The sequence below is a fragment of the Calonectris borealis genome, chromosome Z, assembly GCF_964195595.1.
Source record: "Calonectris borealis chromosome Z, bCalBor7.hap1.2, whole genome shotgun sequence".
Lineage (NCBI taxonomy): Eukaryota > Metazoa > Chordata > Aves > Procellariiformes > Procellariidae > Calonectris > Calonectris borealis.
The window spans coordinates 41,100,419-41,113,228 of NC_134352.1; the positions used below are offsets into that span (position 1 = coordinate 41,100,419).

General features: G+C 39.2%; 1 protein-coding gene across 12 annotated transcripts in view; it reads right to left on the bottom strand.

Annotated features, from left to right (window-relative positions):
- ERCC6L2 (ERCC excision repair 6 like 2) overlaps positions 1 to 12,577 on the bottom strand; it is a 56,675-nt gene extending 44,098 nt beyond the window's left edge. For 8 of the 12 annotated variants that reach the window (XR_012671012.1, XM_075137607.1, XM_075137606.1 and 5 more), the window contains exons 1-6: positions 12,150 to 12,577; positions 8,314 to 8,738; positions 5,081 to 5,200; positions 3,399 to 3,592; positions 2,723 to 2,884; positions 1,279 to 1,486 (exon numbers count right to left, since the gene is read on the bottom strand). Coding sequence is in view for 11 of the 12 variants with exons in the window: in XM_075137607.1 (XP_074993708.1) it covers positions 1,279 to 1,486; positions 2,723 to 2,884; positions 3,399 to 3,592; positions 5,081 to 5,200; positions 8,314 to 8,738; positions 12,150 to 12,168 (1,128 nt within the window). In the remaining variant the exon portion in view is untranslated. Of the gene's footprint in view, positions 1 to 1,278; positions 1,487 to 2,722; positions 2,885 to 3,398; positions 3,593 to 3,849; positions 4,953 to 5,080; positions 5,201 to 8,313; positions 8,739 to 12,149 lie in introns of those variants that run through there. The other 4 variants (XM_075137610.1, XM_075137609.1, XM_075137611.1 and 1 more) reach the window with 4 other exon arrangements.
- Positions 12,578 to 12,810: the final 233 nt, after the last annotated feature.

Here is a 12,810-nt window from a genome sequence, read left to right on the forward strand (position 1 = left end):
AATGAAAAAATCTGGATCTTGACACAAAATAGTACGAAATTGTAGCCAAAATGTATGTACAGTTATTTTATCCCCTACAAATTTCTACAAAGAGTATCAATATGAAGCTACAACAACCTGCTGTTAGGTTTCTATAAACCTTTCAGTATGGCTTTTGCGGAGGGATAGGAGGAAGAGGGAAAAGTGAGAGAAATAAACACATAATTGTAATTAAGGATTCCCCTCTGCTTTGCCAGTTGCTTAATTTACCCTTTCTTTCCTCTTTTAGGCTCTAGCTGTTGTAGGGCACTACCACAGGCAGGACAAACAGAATAAGCAATAAGAAGGCAAGGATCTCCACAGTGCTATGGCCAAAACTCTTATCCCTCTTCTTAGAGACCATGGGTGGCATCTCCATGACATCTTTAGTCTTAAGCAGCAGGAGACAGAAATCCCAAGATCATTCCTCAACCTCGGCCACCCACACAGCAGCAGCACCATGCTGAGCTATAATAATACAGCAGTAACTTGAACATATACTCACATTAACAAGAGAATGAAAAGAATAAAACCTGCTAGATTTAGAAAAGCAACTGACTGACGTTTGTGTTAATCTTTCCTTCAGAAGACAGTTTAGAATACATAATTATACATTAAGGATGAAGAATAAATACCAAATTTTGAAAACAAACCAGCTGCAAACTAATATGTTTGTCTACTTAGAAGGAAGGCACAAACATATCTAACAAGAATTTATCAGAACTCTTAGCTGTAGTTGTAAGTATCATCACTTTACATAATGTTTACAATACCACTAGATGAACAGGATTACAGTCCTATCAACAATCAGCTTCAAGTTTGGGGGTTTTCTTTTATTTAGTGATTGAAAATGAGGGAGTTAAAAATGAAAAGCATACTGTTCTATGTACAAAGTGTCAAGCTGCAAATTCAGAAGTCCTACATAGAATTTCAAGAGATTTACATACACTGCATTGGGTTTGCACAGATAAATACAAAACTGCACATAAAATAGAGGTGTAAATCACCAGTCAGAAGTCTAGCTGAGCATTTTCATGCTTGATTAACTCCATTTCAACATGCAATCATAGTAATTATGGGAACAAAGCACACCACTGCATGTGCATTTTTTCCAAGGCTCTGGATTCTTCTTAAATTCGTAAGTCCAAAAGAAAACCATAAACTACTAAAGGCATGATGAAAGAGAAAAAACCACGACAAATACAAAAAAGAAGTGATATATTCATTAGCATTATATTTGAAATGTGCAGGCACTCTTACTCTGTCTTCTTTTTTTGGCAACTGATCACTGATAAGCGCTTTGGTACGTCTCAGAAACCAGCCAGACATTTTTCTTGCTAGCTTCACCATGGCCTTACGACCTGTTGCTAGCTCTCTTTTAGTTGCAGTGTGTCTCTGGCCATGCTCCACTGGATCAGAAAACTTCTTCTTGAAATGTAGTCTGCTACCCAAAAGTCCTGGTACAGCCCTATTAAAAAACAAAAGGGGGGTGGGTGTGTGTGTGAAGGAGCAGCATTTTCTTTACTCCAAGGCAGTCTATCCTTTTGCATTGATTAAAAGCATACCATAAATTATTTCTGGCTAACAGCAAGAGATCTTAAATTAACAATCACTAGAGAAATTAATAAAAATTGTGTACATAAATAGAAACATATACTACTTCCAGACATGCTATTTTCTCATTTACTTACTGTGATCCTCAAATGTTACAGAGTCCCCTTAGGAAAGGGTTGCCATCTCCAGAAAAACTAAAGCTCAGCAGAGCAACAGAAGTCACAAGTACATAGAACCTCTAAACTACAAGGCTCCTACTGTTCAGGAGGCTAAACTGGAAGCTAAGCAGTCATGTTTTCAATTTTTACTGTTTTTATTAAAATCAGATTATGCAGATACTGCAATTTACTAAATAAAATCTTAAGAAACCCAACAGGAAAAAGAATTTGGTAATCATTGGCAGCACTACATATTGGAACAATCTATTAATATCAGCATAGGATGCAACAGTAAGCTTACTGTTAAAGTATTTCTTTCCTGATATTTCAATTCAGTCTGTATTTCCTTGTATTTAAGACATGTTTGCTTTGTTCCTCCTCTGTAAAGCATCCCCAATAAGTCTTCTATGTTTAGATTTATATCCAGAGTTATTTTCACATCTCCCTCTCCATTACAAGTTTTCCTGGACAAGACTGTTGTCTTCCAAATATGTGCACTTGTGCATTTTGAAAAACAGCAAAATATTACTTTCAACTTTCCAGTAAGTCAGAATGACCTGCACATACTGGACAGAGCAAGGGCACAATGTTGTTTGAAACTGTGAAATGATTCTCAATCCACTGTGTGAAGAAGAGACAAAGGACAAAATAGTGTCCTTAAAAACAAAAGGTAAACACAGGGGAAAAAGGAAAATAATTTTAACGGCTTCTCAAATTCCCCAAAGAAGCCAGATGATAAGAGGAGCTCCAAATTTATTAAATAACTGCAAAGTACATACTGCAGATGTATCTACCAGAAGCTTACCTCCAATACATCTATGGAAAAACATACTTACAGTCTCACAAAAAATTGGGATTTTTTGGGGGAGGGTTGTGTTTGTTGTTGTTTTTTTTGACACAGATGGGTCCAAATCATCCAGCCCTATCCCAGTCCCACTGCATGGTTAACACATAACAGTGTTTAAATCATTAAAAAAAGATATTTTAGTTACCAGTCCATAACACACCAAAGTTCCTTCATATTGTTTTGAAGAATGGTTCCAGTAAGACCTATGCGAATACTGCATTTTAATGACTTCATGGTTTGAGTTATTTGAGCCTTTGGATTCTTGATTCTATGTGCTTCATCCACTATCACAGCAGACCATTCTACACTGCAGATCAACAAGAAATATTCTATTAAGTGAAACTACTTATTCTGTCATCCCACATACGCATACAAAGTGAAGTCAGCCACACATAGCCATGATTATTACAAGACACTTATTTTTTGGTTTTCCTGTTTAACATTTTATTATACTACCCAGTTTCCTTATATTCTGTTTGTTTAGTAAATTCATTTGCCATAGTTGAGTATAATGGCTAAACTATATAGCCAGATAAATGAGCTACTGTTAACTGTATAAAACGCTTTCTGTGAAGAAAGCAGCTTTCGATCTCTGGAGCAATCAATCCAGCACATCTCACCAGTACTAATTCCACTCATCCCACTACAAAGATAGTATAAACTCTCCAAAGATAGTTTAATGGGATTCTCCTCTTCCACACAATCAGTCATCGGATTTAACAGTAAATACATTACACAGAAAGAATAAGTATTTGCAACGAACAATGCAAACAGAAGACAGTTAAAATTCCGTGTGTAGAAAAATACATTAAAATCATTACCTGTTAAATTCATCCAAATACAGGCGAAGTATCTCATACGTTGTAAGGGCAACTTCACACTTCCCTTGCTTGATGCGACTCAAGTCATCATCCTTTTTACTGCCATGTAAGACACAGACCTTAAAGTACCCCCATGTGTCTAACTCATCCTTCCAGTTGTACAGCACTGAAAGAGGGGCCACTATGAGGAAAATCTGAAAACAAATAGCTATTATAGTATTACTGAAAAAACTACAGCATGCACTTTCTCAATAAGGAAAGTCAAAATCTTGAGATTTTTTTTACTGCTTTATAGTTTGAATTGTTTAATTCTGTCACTTCAAAGCATAGTATAGAAAATACCTGAATAGTCAGTATAAATTCAAATGTAATCAGTTTACTCAGATTATGTGAATAGTACAGAAGAAAAATACTGTAATACTACAAAAGATACCAAAGTAGTGCTACTTACTCAAATTATACTCTAACAACTGCAATAAGACATGAGATACTATCACTTTGCTTTGTTATAGCATCTGTATCTGTGTACCATAAGATGTTTTACAGATGAAGAAAACAAAAGGATGAAGCGGGTAAGCAGCTTCCTTCAATCCACAAGTCTAGCCAACATATGACTTCAAAACAGAAAGACCTGAAAAGGGTTTAAAAATTTAAGACAGCTCGTACAACTCATTTAATATCATAGAATAATAAAATCAATGAGGTGGGAAGGGATCTCGGGAAGTTTCTAGTCTGTTTTTTTCTCAGTCCAACTTTCTGGTCAAAGTAGGGGCAAAACTGAATTCAGACATTTAGGGCTTTCCCTACTCAGGTATTAAAACCCCCAAGGATGGGGCAGTCCGCAACCTCTCTCTGTGACCTGTTCTAATACTTAATTGTCCTCAAAGTGAAATTCTTCCTCTCTTATTCCCAGTCAGAAACATTCCTGTTTTTTTCACATGAAGTGCTATCCCTTCACCTCTTCTTCTCTGCCTATCTTTCCTGAGCAACCTGTATCCATTACTCACAGAGCTAGTGTCATATGAACTATTCTGCCAGTTAAATATTCCAATTATTCCAATAAAATAAAAATAGCAATGGAAAACAGAAATTGCATGGATCCTGTGATGAGTAAAGTTAAGGCAATCTTCAGATTTCTCTCGTTCACACAGAACTTTTACATGTATCTTTATTCGCCGTATTTGATTACCTAGATTATCAGTCAGCCTTACTTCTGATGTTATGACAATCACTCAAGAAAATACGCGAGGTCACAGGAATATTAGCAATAAATCTTCCAAATATATGCATTTGCCTTAATTAATTAAATATCATGTTAATATATACACACATGCTTTTTGTACTTTAGAAATCCAATCACACAAAACTATAATTTTCTACTCACTGACATGGGCTTTTCAAAGTATTCTAGCTACAAATCTCATCCAGATATTTCCAAGTTTTTTGTGTTAGTGCAGATCAACAGTATTAACAGATTAGACAATAACAGCTAGATAATGCACTATGACAATCTGGAAAACTGAAGGCTTCCCTAACACTACTAGGAAGGCCATCAACCCCTAATTTACCCAAGCAGCTGAATATTGAAAATGAATATACATAAATTCCTAAAGCAAACAAACAGAAAATCCAAGTATTGCCTTTTACCAAAATCCTTAAGCTTGTATCACTAAAAGCTGTACCTTCTTGGGATTACACTTCGATTCTTTTTTCATTGTCCTCAGTAAAAATTCTGGCATATTATTTTCAATATCTTCACGTGTTCCCTTTTTGTGCAACACTGCAGCCAAAAATGAAATGACCTTGAGAAAGAAAACAACTCTCAGTGATTATGTACAAAAATGCAAACAGAAAGTGAATCAGTTCCACTGAAAATAAACATTTAGGACAAAATCCTAGATGGGACTTAGAAAGGCGGTATATGGGGATTCGGTTTTTTGTTTGTTTTGAGGTTTTGTTTGTTTATTTTAAATCAATCTGTTTTTAAAATGGGAACCCCTTCCCCTGGAGGATCCTGCATTCATGATAAGAACAATTAATTGCTCTACTTTACTCTTTCACCCTCTAAGTGGAGAAATTCCCAAAATAGAGAAGAGGTTATGAATGAGCCAGCAAAAAATAGAGAAGAGGCATGCCTGGCAATTATCCTCCATTTTCAGGCGGACACTCGAATCTTGGATGAGAAAACAGAAGGAAGAGATACTTGCTAACTACACTTCCAACACTACTTCTGCAAAAGGAAAAAGAGGTTTAAACTAGAGGTCAGATTTCTACTAATATATCTTTTTCTGTATGTTCTATTCCTTCCAATTCTTGTCGTTAACTTCAAAACCAGTTCCTTCTGTCATGTTTGGGCCTATATTCTCTCATCTGCCTTAAACCAGTCAAGGTGATTTCCCTTTGATTATGAGAAGACACTTCTCATAATATACCACAGTGGGGACAAACATCCCAGCACTGGCTATTCCAAGCTGCTCCCATGGTAATCCAAAACAGGAAGAAGGCACAGAAATATCCGGCTAGAACATTCAAATCCGTAAAACCCAATTGGAATCCATGGGGCTATGCAGCTGCAAGAACCAGATGCATCATCAGAGAGGTGCCCTTCTTTTGAAAATTCAACAGGCCCCCTTTACTCTGAGCAGCCAGCTCCAGCCACTTCCTTCTGCAGCTGCTACACAGCTGCTCATAGCAGGGCAGAGCTAAAACTGTCATCTGTTGATTTCCAAAAAAAGAGGAAATTTCCAGAGCTTTCTCTCTCTAACGATGTGGGGAAAAGAACCAGCCAAGAGTGCAGAAATGCAGTAAGAATACCTGAGAAGCGTAAAGGTAGATAAGCAGAAGAAAGAGGAAACCCATCACATATGGGGCTGCAGGGTGAGAAAGAAGTATGTAGAAGAAAAGAAAACCAAACATTTTTATACATAATATTTCATATATACCGAGGCTAAGAGGAACTGCAAGTTTGCACATGTTGTTTGATTTCAATTTTTTTTTTTTAATCCTTTCAAGAATAAGAATAAAATTCAACTGAACATAAAATCTCCATGTGTCTTTCAGATCCTCCATTTTTGGAAGAATTATGCATCACAAATTTGTAACAATAGCAAAAGGCTGTAAAAGGGCAACTCTGCTGAGAAACTTTTGGCTCTTCCAGATAAAGGAGGAAGGCCTAAAGGCCTTCATAGGAAACTTTAACTTACTGCAATCATGTTAAGAAACAACATTATTCTATTTGCCTCCACCTCAACTTCAGCTTGAAATGAAAGACCCATACAGTCAGGCTTGTACAGACTTAAGCAAAGATCAGTTCCGAAGTACAAAGAATATGAAAATGCAAAGTTTTCTACAAAAGTCTATCTCATAAATCAACCTATAATGCAGAAACAATAAGGTTCAGCCAACTGACATACATAAGACAAATCTTCTGTAAGACTAAATCAGTTACTTGCTACTTGATGAAGTTTAACTCTATTTATTCTTTCATACATACTAATCTTTTCTAAACAAGTGAAATCCTCTTTTACTTCATATCCACTGAACTGCCTTTCCCATAATGAACTTGAAAAACATAAATACTGTGTTTTATAAAAAATACACAAGATGTTCTTCATAACTTCTGCCCTTCTTCCTCAGATTTGACACTGTGATTAAAAGAAATAACCACCAGATGTGAATTCCACACAAGAACACACTGTCACTGTGTGATAAACGTGACCAGGTCATCACAGAATCAGTTCTGACATTCAAAAAATAGAACAGATGGAAGGAAGACAACTCAATTTTCCCTCCCCAGCTTACTGCCACCTTACATAGACGCTTCTTACTGTATTAAATCAGGTATTTGCAGTTCTGAGCAGAAACAAACTTCCGTAACTTCCGAGTTCTTAAACTGCCATGGACAAGAAACACTGCCAAGCTTAGGTAAAACATAAGGTAAATGGACGCAGTTTAGTTTTGGTAAACATCTGTTAACAGATCAGCAGCAGCTACACAAATCCATGATGCACCTCTAAATACTCCATCCGGAGAAGTTTTGCCAGTTTAGTTTACACACTCCTCTTGTCAAGTTTGCTACAGAACAATACTTCTTTGCACTGATGGGTGTTTGTTGACATTCTCCTAAATAGAAGGGCAACAGATGCTACAGCCAGAATTTGTCAGTGAAGGAATGAGCCTGCATTTGACACATGGAGGAAGAAAATAGAGGGAGACAAAGACTCGTCACCATAAGATTCAAGCTGCCAACTTAAAATCAGACAGATTAAAGAGAATTTTCAAACATAAAACCACCCTAATTTTAGTAAAACAAAGAAATCATTTGGGCCACACTCATTCAAAGCATAGTGGAAAAATCCAGCTATACTTTGTCCTTTCATCAACCCAACTTGTATTTCCAAGAGAGTGATAAAAATAACATGGAACATCTAAGCACTTTTTCAAGAGATGGCAGTAAATGTGTCTGCTCCTTCTCGTTCCCAGTACAGTCAAACTATTCGTTTCCATGGAAAAAAGGAAAAAGCCATTTAAAGAGCTACAGTCACATAAGAACTGTAAGTAGTTTTAGCATACTCCACTGCAAATTACTTCCATGATGCACAAGTAGCAATCCTCAAACATAAAATGAATACTAACATTTTAACCACCATTAACTGCCTGTGCTTACACTAAAAGGGGCCACATCCCAGTTTTGTGGCCTGTCAGAAGTGAGTCTTAAATACAGCAATGGCTCCTGGCTCTAAGTGCTGTCCTGGACGGTCACGTCCTGCCTCCTCCAACCCCACAACAGAAAAGGAAGGTTAAGCTGCACTGAGATGGGTTTTCTTAAATACATTATTTTTAAAAAAGATCTAATCTCACATCACACTGCCAAAAAAATTATCTGTTCTCTCAGTTTAACAATCAAAAAGAATACCTGTATGGTCTTTCCAAGGCCCATATCATCTCCAAGAATACACCCCCTTTTATTAGCATAGTGCCCATACAGAAATTGGGCTCCTTCCCTTTGATAATCACGCAGGTATCTGTTAATTGTATACGGGATAAAATCGTCATTGTCAGATAATTTAAAAGCAACTGCAGGAGACGGAAGATTTCGGTCAGGAAAATAAGGCTTTTCCAGATCACCATCATCAAATATTAAGCTTTTCCAGGGTCCTCTACTGGCTTCGATTCTACAAAGTTTAGTTATTAGTATTTTCCTTTCTTCAGACTCCAGGAATGATACAACAGCAAATGATTTTCCATTCTTGTCCTTTTCAATAGAAGAAATTACTCCTTCATGAAGTTTCCCATTTTCAGGACAAGGGGCAAGGCATTTCTCCCCAATATGCCAATTACCTATAAAAAACCAAACACACACATAGTGATAAACCGGCCAAATGAACAAAGTATTTCATTCTGTCACACTAATAAAACATTGGATATAAGCTTATTTGACAAAATGCATACAACTTAAGACAAAAGATTTTACTGAAGGTAGCACTAGAATTAGGATACTGATTACTGTTTAGAACCAAATCCTGAGCTAGATATGAAACTGTAATTTACTGAAGTGCTCCTATTTTATAAATATCTGAAAGTCAATAGGAAAAAATCTCACGTAAAAGCCATATTCTGATACACTAAGTTGTTCCACAGTGGCTTCACACAGGCAAATATTGATATGCTGATGCCTGCAGGTTTAGTGTCCAATTAACAGACCATGTGAATTGGTCAAAAAGGCCTCCTATATTAGATAGAATTCTGATCTACCTGAATCTAGTACTGCAGTGTCAGTAAATTGTTTTGCAAATATAATCACATAGGAAAACATCACCTTTCTCCTAACAACGTCTGGAACAGGTAAAAAAAACTTATGTTTAGAAAAAACAGAAGTGTACTTTAAGAAGACTTAGTAGCATATCAGTTGCCTATACTGTTCATCAAAGTGGCTAATTACTCAGCAAACTGCTTACATAGCTGTCCGGTCTGGAACTGTCGAAATCTCTTCCTCTATGTGGTCTCACTATGGCCTTAATACAGCATATCAAATATTAACAACAGAGATGACTGAACTGCTTCATTTTCAGCTCAGTTTTACATTCACGTACAAAGATAATTTTTTAGATGTTATGTATGGTGCTAAGAGAGAAAGAGGAAGAGAAGAATAGCAGTGTATCAAAGAATCCACATCATACTGACAAGGAAAAATCCTACAAAATATGTCTATCAGAAAAACAAGGCCTTCACTCTTCATAGTAAAAAGAGAAAGACCTCCTGAATAAAATCGCACACAAAGTTTTCCAAATCCGAACTGAGGAAGTGTTGGCCTTTTGTGTTTGTGGAAACAATTTCCAACCTTCCCCTGCTTCCCCATCCCAAAACAAAGAGAGGAATATATGATTCATTTCAGAACTTTCATTGTTTCTTATCTATTTGTTGGAATAAGTTCTGCTACTTCTGAGAAAGTCATTATCAGCAGCAATGAGAGGCACCTAAGGTTTTTATGGGAAGGAGCAAGAGAGAGAGAATCTTGCGTCACAGCAAGTACTCATACTTTGTAACTATGATCACTGATAGTACACCCTTCTGGGCCAATCAACCCAGTTACCTTTCAGAAGTAAGGAAAAGAAAAGAGGCAGTCCTGAAGGCTAGAAACTTCACCTTCCCCCATTTTTATGGGTCAGTGCAAAAAACTCATGGAGAAGATACGTTCTCCTCACTAGTTCCTGAGGTTCTGGAAGTATACACTCACAGGATTATTATCCACAACATGTTAGTTAGATCAGTGATAAACAAAAACATCCATGTAGCCCACTCTTCTGCAACCAGCAGAGACCATAAGCTGACATCCAGGTAACAATAAAAATAGCGCAAGCATACAGAATACCTCTCTTCTAAAACTCTTCGTCCTTAAAGTATTCTTTTAGCTACAGAGATTTCCTGGGCCAGGTGTGGTTTGTCTGTTTAGCAAACTCCAGTGGACCTCCCTCTTTCAAGTAGCTCCATTCCGCCTCCCACACATGCAGATTTCTTGCATTCAGTGTCTTCCGACTATGAATTTCGCAGGTCTGCTGTCTAACACCGAACAAGCTTTTGCCTGCTATGAAGTTGGATCCCACAACCTAAACTGATGGCCCGCTAGTTCTTATACTAACAAGATCACAAACCACAACCTCTCCGTTAGACTCATCATCTTGTAGATCTCTTTTGCAACATCCCCCACCATCCTTGATAAGTTCAACCCCACACCCTGTGACCTGTACGTAAGCTGCTCCATACCTTCATCCATTCCTGCTGACCTTCTCAGAGACTTGAAGCTCAAATGTATCTTTCTGAGGCAAAGGGTAAAGTACAGACAGTATAGTCAACAAATAATACATAACTGATCTCTTAAAGTTTAAGGCATTTGTACTGTCTCTCACACATGCTCAAATCCGTGAAAAAAAAATGTGCACCCAAACTTCTCCCAGTAGCATGTAAGTCTTTGAGCAATTTCTCAAAATCAAGAAGCAAGACTGAAAAAATGAAACCAGCTATATACAGCACACTGTTAAATATGCAAAACAAAGTTTAAAAGAAGAGAGAGCATTTCCGTAATTACTTTCTTTTACAGTAATATCTGAAGTGACATGTGACATTAGTTTAAAGATTCTCAAGTTAAAACTGTGATTTAAGATGACAGTGCCTTTGTTTTTAACTAAGCATTTACTTAGATTTAATGAATTGCATATGACTTGTCAGAATTAGGGTTCCAGGTGCAAAGTGGAATAAATCACATTGGACAACAGCTTAGTATTACCAAACTGCAAACCTAGTGAGAAACAAGGAATAGAATGAAAAGAAGGGAAAGAAAAGCAAAGTAACGGCATTAAGGACACCAGTACTACAAAACCCCAGAAAATAATGCTGGATAAGCCAAAGCAAGAATTGCTACTTTAACTAGCCAATTCACTAACTTCCTGGGTTTTGAATTTGAATACTATAATTTATGTAGGGTGCCATCTTTAAAAATGAAGAAAATTATCTGGTATAGCTTCCTAGCATGGGTACAGTATACTTGCCACCAATGAAGAAAGCTGGTATTTAAGATGCCTGCCTATACTTAGCCCTTTTATCAGAGTTGAAAAAAATGTGCCATTATATATAAACTGTACTAAATCATGCTGCTAATGGCCTACTGTCTCACTAGCTCATTTCAACTACTTCTCCTCTACAAAAAAAAAAACCAAAAGTACCATGAACGCTTTCTAACTATTTGGGTTTGACCACTTAATGTAGAGTGCAAAGGTTTTTTTACACTCGAATAAATGACTGTAAAATTCAAGGATATTATGAAGTAAAAGCACTCCCCTTCTTAAATTGCAAAGCTTAACTACAAAATTGTTAAACAAGAGAGGCTAAAAAACCCTAAAATATTGTCTTCCAAAAGGGATGCTTTGAGTTCACTTAACCACATTTCCAGTTGTCCCAAGAAATAAGTGTTTCTGACGAACAGAACCGATTTTAAAAGTTTTCTCACTTGAGTATTTCTAAAACATATACACCACCATACTTCTTACAGCCAAACGCCTCAGCTTTGCCGTTGGGCGAGGCCTCGCAGCACTGCGGCACAGAGATGCGCGCAGAAGGCGCTGCCAGCCAGCTCCCACCGAGGATCACCAGCTACCTCCTAACTTCCACACCTGCTCTCACTTTCCACCTGGGCAAGCGCGAATAAGCGATAAGCGTCTGAACATCCCTCTGGAAAGACGCACGGAAGATGCTTACCTGGGACAGCATCACACATTTTAACTTTTGGCCGCGCAAAGCCCGGCAGAGCCCCTGGGCGCAGGCACCCGGGGGCAGGTGGGGATCAGGAGCCAGCTGGGCCCGCGGCTCTGGGGGCCTACCGCCACAGGCGGGGGGCACGGGCCAGTCTAGCGCCCGCACACCATCGCTGGAGGCCACACGCTCCCCCGGGCAAGGGGCAGCGGGGAAGCGGCTGAGGAGACCCCGGGGGCGCCGAGCAGCTACCCGGCGGGCACCTCACAGCGTGCCAGGGAAGGAAACCGTCGCTTGCCCCCCCCACCTCCGCACCACTGCCGGCCCCGATAAACGCCCTCCGCCAGGGCGGCCCCCCTCCGCTAGGGTGCGGGCAGGAACCGGGGAGGGGGGCGAGCGGCCCCTTCGCCCCTGCGCTTGTGGGGCCCGGGCTGCCCCGGGTGGGGGGCCGGGTATCGCGAGAGGAGCGGCGCCGCGGGACTCCGTTCTTAAAGGAGCCGGCGGTGAAGTGGCAGGCGCGGGAAGTATCGCGAGGTTTGCTGGCAGCGGCGCGAGAGGCGGGCGGGGAGGGGTCTGGGCCCGGCGGCGGGCAAGTGCCGTGCGCAAGGCGCGGGGGGCCGGGGCCCGTCCCGCCTGGCGGCCGCGGCGCCGACTGCTGCTGTCTGAA